The 14,980-nt window shown below is 37.0% G+C and overlaps 1 protein-coding gene across 1 annotated transcript in view; it reads right to left on the reverse strand.

Annotated features, from left to right (window-relative positions):
* ENOX1 (ecto-NOX disulfide-thiol exchanger 1) overlaps positions 1–14,980 on the reverse strand; it is a 409,234-nt gene that overhangs the window by 238,040 nt on the left and 156,214 nt on the right. Inside the window, exons 4-5 of the mRNA XM_063595931.1 lie at positions 6,808–6,906; positions 1,887–2,033 (exon numbers count right to left, since the gene is read on the reverse strand). Coding sequence (XP_063452001.1) covers positions 1,887–1,917 — 31 coding nt within the window. The 5' untranslated portion in view covers positions 1,918–2,033; positions 6,808–6,906. The remainder of the gene's footprint in view (positions 1–1,886; positions 2,034–6,807; positions 6,907–14,980) is intronic.

Here is a 14,980-nt window from a genome sequence, read left to right on the forward strand (position 1 = left end):
CATTATTTGTGGACTTCCTTTTTTATTTTCCTGTTCTGGCCTCATGACAGGGTTTCCATTTTCCTGGCATGTCTTAGGCTGTTCACCAGCCCCAGGGTCATGTCTAGGTGATTCTTCAGTTGGAGACCTAACTGACATCCTTCCCACAGCAACATCAGTGCCAGGCTACCTGTAACCCTGCAGAGTCAAATTAAAACTTAGAAGCTTTCCACATTCCCCACGAAGGAAGTACTAGCAAACTTTTAGGGAGCAGTACCTCTGGGCTCTGTGCACACTCTCCGTGCTTAGGAGGAAAGCACATGAGCTTCCTTAAAACAAAAACAAAAACAAAAAGCCATGCATTCTAGTGATGTTTATTTTTGCAGATAGAGATGTTTAGCACTGGGTCATGACAGAGTGGATTTCACCTTTAATGGAAGATTAATTTGCCCATTTGATTAATATCTGCGGCAATCCCTGGAATATGCCAGCACTCTGCCTGGCACTATAGGAGGAACAAATACCAGTGCAATATGGTTCCTGTCCTCTGGTGTCTTTTCACACAGCAGGAATGAAAAGAAAGGGGAGAACACTATTATCCGGGGTTCCTCTAAGATCCCTCAGAGAGCTTTTTGAGCTGATATGTAAACAGGTAGGGAAGTGTTCAAGGGATGGAGGTGCTGCAAGGGGACCTTGGTAAGGGATAAGTGTATGTGAGTGTGTGTGTTAGGAATATGTGTGAATGGAAGGTGAACAATAATTGCACTACAAGCAAAGGAACAGATAAAGGAAAATATAGGTGCTGTACAGGAAACATGAAGTAGCTCTGTTTAGTTTAAAGAAAGAATGTGGGGAGTAGGTGTAGATGATGGGAAATGTTGGTTAGAGTAAGACTGGCAGAGGGTCCTGAGTTCTACTTTGCTATTAGATATGAGATAGATAAATGAGTTTTGAAAGATTAAAAAATCACCATCAGCTTCTTCCTCTTTTGTTTTTGCTTTATTTGGGGTGTGGGAGCATTGTCCATGTTGGTTTTATAATTTCTACTTCTTATTCCAGTAATTTTTAAAAATCAGCTTAGTATTTATTAAAGTAATATATGCCTATAGTTTAAAAAGGTGAATAGTATTATAAGGCCTATAATCAAAAAGAGTACTCCCTTCCCCCACTTTGCCTACCACTCCCCCTTCCTGCTTCTCAGGGGAAACTATTTTTTTTTTTTGCTTTTATTATGAAAGATGTTTATTTTCCAGAGTGTGTAACCTCATATATAGGTAAGACTTTTGCTGCAACCAATTGTTCTTGGTTTGGTTAATCTATAGTCTTGTCCAGCGCAGGAAAACTAGCACTGTCCAGCAACTGTAACCAGGGAGATTGAATTTCACCATGGGAGAGGAAACCACTTTTAACTATGCTATTTACATCCCTATACTTAAGTACTGTGTATATACTGATATTTATTAACTTATTCTTAGAGATTATCTGCCTTACTACTATGCAAAATAAGGAAAATTTAGCACTCTGATACTATCACACGCTCCCAAGTTTTCTTTCCTGATCTTTCCAGTGGGTTAAATGGCAACTTGGGGTTAAATTGATATTCTAGTTTACCTTACTATGACCATGTAATATTGTTTACTACCAAGACAAGTAGTAAAAGAGTATGCGTTCGATGTTGTTCAACATCTTATTTTTCCTGGTGTTGTCTTTTATTTTGCTCACCTCTTTTGTGTATCTATCATTAACCATTCATGAACTACCCAAAAGAACTATAGAACTTATATTGAAACCATTTTTTTTTTTTTTACACAATTAGCCCACTGGTTAGTCTACTGGATCTCTTTTTCCCTGGAGGAGCCTCCCGTCCAGCCCTTCTGGTCTAGGGGTTTTCCAGGCCAGCTGCCTACCTGTTGTCCTGGGGCTTCTTTTTAACACCATTTTGTGAAATCCCTATGCCTCTTTCCTGTGTTGGAGCCCCCATTTCCTGGATCCCATGATTTCCTCTTTGTTGGTTTACATCCTCATTTTTGTAGAGCACATTCTCTAGTAGCTTCCTGAGAAAAGGTACATGGGAGGTGAATTTGTTGAGACCTCATGTGTCTGAAAATGTCTTAATTCTGCTCTCATACTGAGTTAAACTTGTAATTGAATTTTAAGTAAAATGTAATTTTCCCTCATAATGTTTAGGCTGTACTTCATTGTCTTCTAGCTTCCAGTGTTGCAGTCTCAGGCCACTACTATTCCTTTTACCAGGTATGATCTTTTACATGTGACCTGTGTTACTCCTCTGGAAGGTTTTGGAATCTTCTTTTTAATCCTGGTATTCTGAAGTCTTAGAGTAAAGAACCCTAATGAGCTAATGAGAATCTTTTCTTACCCATTATTTTGGGCACTTTATGGTCTCTGAAAATCTGGAAAATAGCATTGTTCCATTTTGACAATTCTTCTTCTATTATTCTTTAGTACTTGTCTCTGAACCATTTTTTTCTTGTTTTCTCCTTCTGGCATGCTTATGGTAAAATGTGGAACCTCATGGATTAATCCACTATATTTCTCACCTACACCTCACCCCATGTCCGTCTGATATGGTTGGCTGTGTTCCCATCCAAAACTCATCTTAAATTGTAGCTCCCATAATTCCCATTGTTGTGAGAGGGACCCGGTGGGAGACACTTGAATCATGGGGGGTGGTTTCCTCCATACTGTTCTCATGGGAGTGGATAAGTCTCATGAGATCTGACAGTTTTATAAGGGGAAACCCCGTTTGCTTGCTTCTCATTCTGTCTTTGCCTGCCACCCTGTAAGATGTGACTTTGTTCTTTCCTTGCCTTCTGCCATGATTGTGAGGCCTCCCCAGCCATGTGAAACTGGGAGTCCATTAAACTTCTTTTTTTAAATAAATTACTCAATCTTGGGTGTGTCTTTATCAGCAGTGTGAAAACGTTTGGACTATCTACTTTCTAGAAAGTTTGACTTCTATACCTCTGAATCATTTTATATTCTTCTATAAGTTTAATTTCCAATACCTCCTTCTTATTTTCTAATTGTTCCTGTTCTATAGAATACTTTTTATTTTATAGATATAACAGTATCTCTCATCTTTCTGAAGTTACTATAGGTTTTTAAAAGCTTTCATTTGCTTCCTGAAATATCTATATCTTCTCTGAGCTCCTTTAGCCCCTTTCTCTGTTTTGATCTCTATATTTTATTCTATATTTTATGTCAGTGGATATCCTCAAATATCTGGTGGCCCTTCATTACTCATTTATATTTAAGAAATATATATGTTTATTTCATATATATACATTATATATGAAACAAACAATTCATTTATATTTAAAAACAGTGGGTCTAGTTTCCAAGGGAAACCCTGAGTGTAGACAGGGTGTGCTTTTTCCTTGACTGGCATCCCTCCGAGGTAACAGAGTGGGGAATCTAACCATTTCAACAGGGACTCTGCCAATCAGTCGTTTTTTGGACTGAGTTTCTGCAGATAAGAATCTCCAAACCCCTGCCTAAGGAGCCAGTCCATAGCTGTAGGTTCCCTGGGAGCTATGTCAGGGAATAGTCCAGGAGGGTTTCACCTGTTTTCTGTGTGGAGTTTCATCCTCTCTCCTGGGCCCAATCCCTGAGTCTAGAGTATCTCTGATTCAATGTAGCCTAAGACCATCCCTGATACCTCACATAGGGTTGGGGAATTGGTAGTGTTAGTGTGAGCTAGGGAGGGCAGGGCCTAACTACTCCATATACTCTGTTGGTCTGAAGCTCCTGGCAATCGATTCTCCTTTTTCCAGTCTCATGACTCCTAAGCCTCCGCAGCATCCCGTGCATGAATCTGAAGGCTTTGCTCAGTGCACCTCAGCTATTCCTCCTCCATCACTCTGCTGTCTTCCACAAATTGCCTGATATCTCACGTTCAGTAGCCTCTCCTCTGTTTGTTCTCTCATTTGCTTTGTGTCCCTGCTTTGTGGTTTTTAAAATTCTTTACTAATTTCAGTGCGATTTATTTTTTGTTCTTTACTAATTTTAATGAGATTTATTTTTTATTCTTTACTAATTTTAGTGAGAGTAATTTTAGTGAGATTTCTGGAACAGGAAGATATGAAAGCATGTGTTCAATCTAATAAAACCAGAAGTTTCTAGTGTTATACATTTTACTTTGTAGTTATGTGTACTTATGTATTTTGTTTTGGTCTAGTTTGTTTGTCCAGAGAACTTTATGAGTTACCTGAAATCAACTAGTAACCACCTCACAACTACTTTTAAGGAGGGTATTGACAAAATCATTTTATTTCTTTGTTATTTTTTAGGGATTATCAGGCAAGGTCAAGTTGACTTTCCATAAATGTTATCTTTATCCAGATAACAGCATTTTGTTATCTTGGCTCCAGAAGTTTGGACAAATAATCAATTTGAGGTAGACACATATCAATTTATCAATAAGAAGGAAGGAAGACTATAAGGAGGAGGGAAGAAAGAAAGCAGAAAGGGAGGGAGGGGGGAAGGAGAAAAAGGAAACAGACATAAAAGATTTTAAAACAGAACAGCAGGAAGACTGGCCCAACTAAATAACTATACTAAGAAAAGCTAATAAATAAGAAGATAAATTTCGGAAAATCATCTGGCTTTAAGATAATTCCAAACAATGATCACTGACTTGGAAGGCAGTTAAGCAATTTATGTCATTGAATGTTAATGGTCAAACTACATTTTATCAGTCAACAAAATGTACCCAAAATGCATATGAAAAGCAGTATAGCCTGCAACAAAACCTATCACATAATAATTTTTCACAATTACAAGTCCAGATCAACTTCTAACTATATACTGACTCTTACCGCTCTGAAATATATCTATTTTTTGGCTCAAGAATATATGTGTATATGTATGTACCAAGGTATATATGTGTGTATTCCTCCCCTCATCTCCCAAAGAAATTTATGTTAGCTTGCAGGTAATCCTTTTACTTGAATATATGTTTATTTTCCTGCTTATATTTCTTATAAATTTGTCTACCTCAAATTATGTAGTCCTCTATCTTCTGTCATACTCAATTATGGACCAATAACTTTTTAAAAAAAAGTTAACTATGTTGTCAACAACATCACTTCCAATGTAGCCATCATCATATCTTTGAGCTTAACAAAAAGCTTGACTTTACAGTCAGATTGACCTTATTTTAAATCCCCTGTCTTCCATTTACTAAATAAACTCCTTGATAGGAAAATGGACATATTCTCTATTTTGCAGGATTTTATGAGAATTAAATCATACAATGCATATAAAGCACCTGGCATACTGTAGGTACCCAATTAGAAAAAGCTATTCAAGTCAGAATATGAGATGATATTGAAAGCTTAAGCTGTCTAAAAGTACATCTTTTCCAAGTGACTAATTTTTCATTTCCATTTTTTAGTCATCACATCACTGGTAAGCTGGTCACCTGGAAGCAACGCATCAGTTAGCCACTGAAAAGGGGTGTGCAGAGCTCTTACAGAAAATTGAGAAAATCATTATATTGATATATTGATTATATTAAGAAAATCATTATATTGCTATCTACTTTTATATAAGTAGGGGAAAGGGAGGACTGGACAAAAACAATAAAGGAAAATATTTGGCCCAGCATCAGTTTCTTGACCCCTTTAGAATTCTATTTAACTACAAAATTAGGAGGTTAGATGAAGTCCCTCCAAGTGTTCATGACAAAGAGTTCTGTGGTTAGATGATTTTGAAACACACCTCGATCATCTCACGCCTCCCCCTCCCCATTCTTGAAGCTTTGAAACACATATGAGTATATTCAAAGTATCTGTCCCATTTTGTTTTACCTTCCATTATACAAACTTACTTGACTACAGACTCTCCCCCTTTTTTCTTTTCTTTCAGGTAATATTTATTGACATACTTTGGAAAAGACTGGATGAGTTGATCTGCAAGTTCCCACTCTAACATATGTTTCTCTGAGTTTCTACAACTTCAGCTAAATGTTTTAAGGAAGAAAAGAACAACAGAATATGTGATAATTTTGATTGATTGATGCTCCCTCCTATAGCAGCATACAAATTTTAGAGTGGGAGAAAAATCTATTATGATTTCAATGAAATGAGCTATTTTATCTTGTCCCTATGTGGTACCATCAACATTTTAGACAGATGAACACCAAACCATTGACTGAATTGCTGCATAGTGGATTTGATTTGATTATAAAGACAGTTGAATGACCAGGGTACCTCTGGCAATTTTGGCAATCAATAAGTAACATGAATCAACTATGTAGTGGTCAGACTGGCTACCCAGTGATCAATCAAAACAGAAAATAACAGAGATAAGTTAATCCTTAGGTTGCAGGACTATACCATGATACCAGCATAAAACTCAAATGGACATTCATGACGAAAAAATGTTAATGCTATCATTATACAATAAACTGCTGAAAGTATTTTTATTAGTAAAATACTTTCATTTTTCTATCAATCTAACAACACTTATTTTTATCTGAAAGGAGGGTACTATGCTAAACGTCACTGGGACTAAAAGGATGTAGAGTAGGAAAAGGGCCAAAGATCCCACCAGAAAATGATCTAGGAGCCACATGTTAGTTCTGTCAGTAATTTTCTATGTAGCTGTCAATAATCCTTTGTTTTCTCTTTGTAAAAATAACTATCCTCTGCTGGGTGCGGTGGCTCCCACCTGTAATCCCAGCACTTTGGGAGGCTGAGACGGGTGGATCACGAGGTCAGGAGTCTGAGGCCAGCCTGACCAACATCGTGAAACCCCATCTCTACTAAGACTACAAAAAAATTAGCTGGGTGTGGTGGCGCGCACCTGTTAGTCCCAGCTACTCAGGATGCTGAGGCAGGAGAATTGCTTGAATCTGGGAGGCGGAGGTTGCAGTGAGCCGAGATTGCACCATCGCACTCCAGCCTGGGTGACAAAGCGAGACTCTGTCTCAAAAAACAAACAACAACAACAACAACAAAAAAACCCAAACCAAAAAATAACAACAAGAAAAAACTATCCTCAAGGGGCTTATTGTTTAGTTAATTATATTTACAAGTTTGGGATTTTTGCTCCATGCCTTCTTATGTTACAAAATTATCCTTAATTTACCTACATAACAGAGACAAAAGTGAGTGAATATTTTGATGTTCTTTAATTAATTACATGCCATAATCCCCCTCCTTCATCTTAACTGCAGAAATTCTATGAGAACCTATTGCAATGTTTTCCCTTTTTCTCTTGATATGTCTCTTTCCCCTCAAGGCTGCTAAGGTTTTAAAGTGTTCTGTTTCTATTTTTTTCATTAAAAATTCTATCAGAAACCCCACTTCCTCTCAAGAGGAAATTTCTCCAAAACCACCTCTGTGGTATCCAAGTCCCCCTGTGTTGGTAGTAGGATGTCCAACTGTTCTGGTTTGCCCAGTAATAAGGAGTTTCCTACTACGTGGAACTTTCTGTGTTAAAAAGTGGGATAGCGGCTGGGCTCAGTGGCTCACGCCTATAATCCTAGCACTTTGGGAGGCTGAGGGATCACGAGGTCAGGAGATCGAGACCATCCCGGCTAACACGGTAAAACCCTGTCTCTACTAAAAACACAAAAAATTAGCTGGGCATGGTGGCGGGCACCTGTAGTTCCAGCTACTCAGGAGGCTGAGGCAGGAGAATGGCGTGAACCCGGGAAGCGGAGCTTGCAGTGGGCAGAGATTGCACCACTGCACTCCAGCCTGGGCGACAGAGCGAGACTCCGTCTCAAAAAAAAAAAAAAAAAAAAAAAAAAAAAAAGGAATAGCTCTCTACAAACCAAGGGAGTAGGTCGCCTTGGGTGTTAGCTTGAGAGAAGGATTGGATATGGCATGGAAACCTGCACCAGAGAGCTGTAATTTTGATCCTATTAGAAACACTCTTCTTTCACTGCTAAGCAGCTATGTACAACAATCAAACACCAGATGGATATATGAATTTAATGACCTTTAAGTTTCCTTTACACTGGTGGTTCTCAATTCTGGTTTCTTACTAAAGTCATCTGGTTAGCTTTTTAAAAAGTGCTCCCTGATTTAACTGATTTGAAGGTGAGTCTTTGCCATGGGCATACATGTTTGAAGTTCCCCAGCCAATTCTCATGTAAGTCAGGGTTAAGAAACACTATTTACACACATTCTGAGATTCAAACTATAGGCCTAGCAAGAGCTGTTTAAAGCAAGGAGAAATCTACTTTGTGATCTCTGACTTGTTAATTATTACATGCAAGTTTCTACTTCAACTTTAAAACAAATGAGAACCTGCAAACTGACTTTATGTATTCACCTACATTTATTTATTCACCTAGGGTTCACGATCTATAAGCATCTCCCTTGTCATGTTTGTATTCTGAACATCAATCACCACCACCTATTGATATATTTTTTTTTTCTTACAAGAAACTGTATTAGGCACCGTGGGGTATAATGATTTAAATTGCAAGGTCTCTGTCCTCACAGACTCTATAAGTAGAATATATGAAAGGTGACTACATGATCAAGGCAAATGACCCCACTGCCAACCAAGGAGGACGTGGTCATGGCCTGGGATGGTTAGGAAATCTTCATAGAGCAGGTATGATTTTTAAGGGGCTTTGAGGACTGGGTGGAATTTTAATTAGAGAGCCACAAATAAAAACTACAAAAAGGGAGAAAAGCAGTTTGAGAATGAGTAGGGAGGAATCAGTTTACCAAAGTTAAGTATGTATACAAATAATACAGTTCACCTTTTGAGCCATGCAAACTGTATCTAAGGAGGCACAGAACCTTGTATGAGACCAACTGCTGAGCAAGGAAATGTAATTAGCCCACTCACTTTTTTGGTGCTAATTACTTAAGACATTGAAAAAGAGGATTAGACTGACCAATGAAACAATTGGTTCTGGATAAACATACAAAGCTTGGTCTGTAATGTGGAGAACAAGCCACTGAACAGCAATAGCCAAGCCCCTTCCCTCTGGTGCTGGGCTCACTCAAGAGACCTGATCACACAGACAGTGAGGCAGGTGCTGCATAGACCACTGCAAGAACCCCGAGGGACCCACTCTATCTGATCCAGTGAGATGATTTAGGGTTGAAGAAATAAATTTAGAACACAAGTCATGTAAAAAGTACATGTTACTTTATATGTGATGTTATGTGATTATCAGTCATTGATTTTCAATTACTTTTATAATGCAAGACCTTTTCTTCTGGATTTCAGAATTAAAGAATTTCTGCGCCATTTGTCTTTGCCTACTAAAATAGTTAATTCTCATATTTATTCTAATAGCTGGTCTTCATGTAAGATATTAACTAAATGCCCATTAATAGTCTGGGTATGCAACTCAGGAAGTCAGTTGGCAAAATTAACATTTAGAAGTAGGCACCACTGGTTATTTCACACATTATTAACTTATATTACAATTCAAATAAGCTTACAGCTGGCAAAAAAATCTCTTCTGTAAAGTGATCTCAAACATAATAGGCTTAATCAGAGATAAATTAAATTAGGCAGCCATGCATACTACAGCATATTAATTCTGAGTAGTTATTAAATACATTTTCTGTTATCACTGGTGTGAACAACATTATGTGCAAACAAATTCTTCAAGAGGGTAGCAAATAAAGTTTATGTTTGGGATGCCATGTGCCTAGCATTTTCCCATGTTTTCTTAAAATGTTAAATAATCTTTTCTGCTAATAATGGCACTAGGTTAAGTCTCCATAAATGAGTCAACCTCACTCCCAGGAAATTAAACAAATGAACATCAGACGAAACTGCTAAGTGTGGTTTGGATTTTTCCAAAGGGAACTTCTCAACTTTCTCTGGAAATTAAAAAAAAAATTTGTTAATGAGTCATAGCTAGAGCAAAATTGTCCAAAATGTAAGGTAGTGCATAGTCGTTACGTTAAAAATCAGTGCCTCTCATTCTCTGTTTTGGATGAACTATGTTGCCTTAGAATACTCAAAGAAGAAAATTATTAAGGTAGAATGCTATTTTCTAAATAAGATCCTGCCATTATCTCTCTCTTTCTTTAAATGGTAGTAATCTAAGCCAGCAAACTAGCACTCAGATCCCACACGCTAGCAAATGATGCTTCGCTAGCAAATGATGCTTTTGTGAAAGAAAATGAAAAGATGCATCTAACCTTTATACACACACACACTCATGTTGCCTTTTTTGATGCACTTTTGTCAGATTATTTTATTCTTTGTTAATGAACCAGGCCCTTTAATTTCTGTATCCAGGAGTAATTCAAGTTACTAGGCATGACAGCCACTACCGCCCCCAAGTCTGAGAAACATGTTTCACATTCTTTGCGCTTTGCACATTTAAAACTCAATGTAAGGTGACAAGAACATTAAGCTGCCCAGTGAGCAAAATGTGAAACTAATCACTATCTGTTCTACAGATAGTGGGTACAATAATTGGCAAATTAAAGTGCCTGGGAAGAGCTGGGCCACCTGCATCAAAAAGCATCACCTTGGAATGGCTAATGAAGATAAATGTATGCAGCTAGCTTTACTGACAACTACTTCAAACACCAGCAGACTGAAAAAGCAACACTACAGTACTTATTTCATTTACTGTAAAGTACGCACCATGTGAAATTTTTGTTATTTAAAGGAAAAAATACCCAACCCCTCTCAATATGTTGTATACATGCTGGCTGAATCGAGGCTAGTACTTACTTCTAAAAAGCCAATGCTTTTCTTTTAAACCGGCAAACTGGGATCAATTTGCTTATTAAAACGTTGAATTTGTATTTTCATGACAACTAGATTCAAATAAATTAGAAGGCTACAAAAAAGAAAACAATCCAATTTCAATAAAATTGCTACTCTTATTCATCCATTCATTTATTTGACAGTTATTGAATACCTACTATGTGCAGGTACTGTGCTTGACATTTGGCAGAGAGAGACGAATGACATCTCCTTAAGGAGCTTGTGGACTATTTGCAGGCAAGAGGCATGCTTACAGGCACACACACAGGCAACTAGAACCATGTGCTATTGTAGAAACATTTCAGAAAGGTGTCCCTTTCCCTTAGAGTCTTTCAAGAGAAGGCTCACTCTTAAGCTGAATTCTAAGATGATTTCTGAAGAGTTTTTGAGGGTAAGCTTGAGAATGGTCTTCCAAGCTGAAAAAAATAGCATGTTCAAAATCAACAAGAAGGTCAGGATCTGCTTGAGGAAAAAAAGTGCCTTCAAAATATATGAAGGAAATAAATACAGAAATAAATATAGGAGGCAAGAGGTCAACAGATGATGAAGATGAAAGCTAGACAAGGGTGAGAATATGAAGGGCCCCAGAAGACATGTTGAGGAGCTTGCATTTAGTTCTGCAGGGCAGTACTTTTCAGAATATGTGACAGAGAACCCTGGGGACCTGGGGAAGGAGGGAGGCAGCCTGGAAGGGAGTGAGGAGTGAGAAGAGGCTGAGCAGTCAGGACTCAGGCCCTGTACCTCTACTCATACCACAAGAGCTTTGCCAATATCTGTTTCACCTTTTGGGCCTTCTTATTGTTAGTGTTTTTGACAATTTTTTATACTGGAATAATCTTAAATTTGCAGAAAAAATTGCAAAGATAATACAAAGAGTTCCTACATACTCCTCCCCAACTTTCCCCCACTGTTAACATCTCACATTACCATGGCCTGGTACGTTTGTGACAACTAAGAAGCCAACATTGGTGCATCACTACTAACTCAACTCCAGACTTCATTTGGATTTTACCAGTCTTTGTACTAATGTCCTTTCTCTGTTCCAGGATCCAGTCCAGTCTAGGATATCACATTGCATTGTGTCATCATGTCTCTTCAGTCTTTTTTGGTCTGTGACAGTTTCTCAGTTTTTTCTTGCTTCCCATGACATTGACGGTCTTGATGTGTATTAGCCAAGTATTTTTAAAGCATGCCCTCACTTTTGGCTGATTAGGGTTATTGGGAAGAATATCACCGAGGTAAGGTAAACTTCTCATCACATCACATCAGGGGGCAGGCAAATGACTTCAGCCTGACTTATCATGGTGATGTTAACCTTGATCACCTGGTTAAGATAATGTTTACCAGGCTTTTTCACTGTGAAGTTACTATTTCCCCTCTTTGGAAGCCAGTCATAAATCCAGCCCACATTTAAGGGGGAGGGTAAGCTTCACTATCTGAAGGTGGATATATCTACCTGTACTATTTGGAATTCTTTTAGAAGAAAGACTCTATTTATTTATTTGTTCGATCGTTTATTTATATTAGGATGAACTCAGACATATTTATTTTATACTTTGGGTTATAATCAAATACCATGTTATTTATTTTGTGGCTCAAATTGTTCCAGCTTTGGTCTCTGGGAGCTCTATTAAATTGGTTCCTGTATGCCTTTCACATGCCTACATCTTTTTGTTTTTTGAGCACTTATTTTTTTAGGGCATACCATGTGCTCCAAGATCTTGTATTTTTACTGTCCCAGCCACAAACTCAGTCATTTCTCTGAGGATCCCTAGTTCCTATTATTGGAGGATAATATTTAGAAACCACGGTCTGGGCACTGCATGTGCTTGATGCTACTGAGGTATCACTGCTCCCAGGCCCTCTCAGCAGAAAGAGCCAAAAAGTATAAATACATATTCAAACCCAGTTATATGCACATATCTATAATTGTTTCTGTGTCTGTCCGTATGTATATTTATCAAATTAAATAGTAGTTAAGCTAACATGAAGTTAGCTGATATGTCCAACTCTAATCCAGCATTACAGGGTTTGTTGCAGCCCCCTCTCCTAGCTTATGGAAATTGCCCTGACAATGAGAAACCTGGCTTGCACCACCTACCATCCATTCATTTATTTGTTCAGCCTCAGTATTTGGGTCTTCTTTTGAAGAGATTTGTGTTACTTTAAAATAATAATATATAAAAGGGCTTTATTTTTATTCATTACCAACACTCTAATTGCTCTGTTTTCATCAAATCATTTCATGTTTCTCCTAGGCACCCAGGAAGACTATAATTCTCATGATCCCTTGTATTTAGGTCCAGTTCCAGTTAAAGGAATGTGGGTAGAAGTGATACTGACCACTTGTAGCCCTAGGCTCTATAATCTGTTGTGGGATTCTCTACTTATATTGTCTATTTTTTTGATATCAGGTATAAGACACAGTGGAAAGTTCCAATAATAAAAGAGAAAAACTATATGACAATTCAATGGAAACAGAAAAAAATCTTGAAAAAAGTAAAAATCCACTAAGGATTTAAAAACAAACACTCATCAACTAGAAATGAAAGAGAACTTCCCTAATACAATAAAATGCATCTCTGAAAATTCTACAGTGAAAATTATACTTGATTGTTAATATAATTAAAAATTCCTCATAAAATCAGGATCAAGACAAAGATGTCCACTCTCACCACTTGTACTCAGCATTTACTCCTCAAACGGGAAGTCTGAGTCATTATAATAAAGAAAAAGAACAACTACAAAAATTAGAAAGGAACAAAACTTTCTGAATGGTATATTTTGTATAAAAAATCCCATTAAACCTACCAAACAACTATCAGAACTAGTAAGTAGATTTACGAAAATTATAGAGTACAACTTTATTTTTTTATTGGAGATATAATTTATATCATGTATAGTTCACTCTTTTAAGGTGTACAGTTCAATGCTTTCTAGTACATTCACAAAGTTGTGCGACCATTCTTATCTAATTCCGGAACCTTTCATCACACAAAATGAAGTCTTGTACCCATTAACAGTCACTCCCCATTCCCCCCAGCCCAGTCCCTTATAACCACTACTCAACTTTCTGTCCCTGTGAAGTTGCCTATTCTGGACTTTTCATATAAATGTAATCAGACAATATGTAGTCTGTGTGTCTGGCTTAATGTGCTCAAGGTTTATCCATTTTGTAGCATGTAAATGTATTCCATTCTGATTTTAGGTTGAATAATATTCTGCTGCATGCGTATATCACATTTTGTTCATCCATTCATCAGCTGATGGCTATTTGGGTTGTCTATTATTTTGGTTATTAGGAATAAAATTGCTATGAACACTCATGTACAATTTTTGTGTGAATGTATGTTTTCAGTTCTCTTAGGTCTATACCTAGGAGCGAGATAACTCTATGATTAACTTTTTGAGAAAATGTCAAGGTGTTTTATCAAAGTGGTTACAGCACTTTACAATCCCATCAAAATGCATGAAGGTTCCAAATTTACCACATCTCTGTCAACACTGTTATTGTCTGTCAATTTCAGACAATTACTACATTACTATATACTATATTACTATATTTACTGTCTAAAAATGATAGACTATAGTAATTCGACAGACAGTTAAAATAGTAACCCAAGTGGGTATGAAGTGGTACCACGTTGTGGTTTTGATTTACATGTCTTAAGGGCTAATAATGTTGGGCATTTTTTCATGTGCTTATTGGCCATTTATAGTATCTTCTTTGGACAAGTGTCTGTTCATATCTTTTCCCCATTTCTAAATTGGGTTATTTGTCTTTTTAACTGAATTTTAAAATTTCTTTATATATCTGGTATACTCTTTATCAAATATAAAATTTGCAAATATTTTCTTCCATCTTTGAGTTCTCTTTTCACTTTCTTGCTAGTGTCCTTTGAAGCACAAAAGTTTAAAATTTTGATAAAGTCTGATTTATCTATATTTTTCTTTTGCTGTACATGCTTTTGGTGTTTCACTCAAGAAACTATTGCCTAATCCAAGGTCATAAAGATTTATACCTATGTTTCCTTATAAGAATTTCATAGTTTTAGTTTTTACATTTAAATCTTGGATCATTTTTAATTTTTGTATATGGTGTGACACAAGCATCCAAATTCATTATTTTGTATTATTAATACATGTGGAAATCCAGTTGTCCCAGAACCATTTGTTGAAAAGACTATTCTTTCTTCCATTGAATTTCTCTGGAACCCTTTTGAAAATCAACTGGCCAGAGATATATAGGTTTATTCATGGATTCTCTATT

The sequence above is a fragment of the Pan paniscus genome, chromosome 14, assembly GCF_029289425.2.
Source record: "Pan paniscus chromosome 14, NHGRI_mPanPan1-v2.0_pri, whole genome shotgun sequence".
Lineage (NCBI taxonomy): Eukaryota > Metazoa > Chordata > Mammalia > Primates > Hominidae > Pan > Pan paniscus.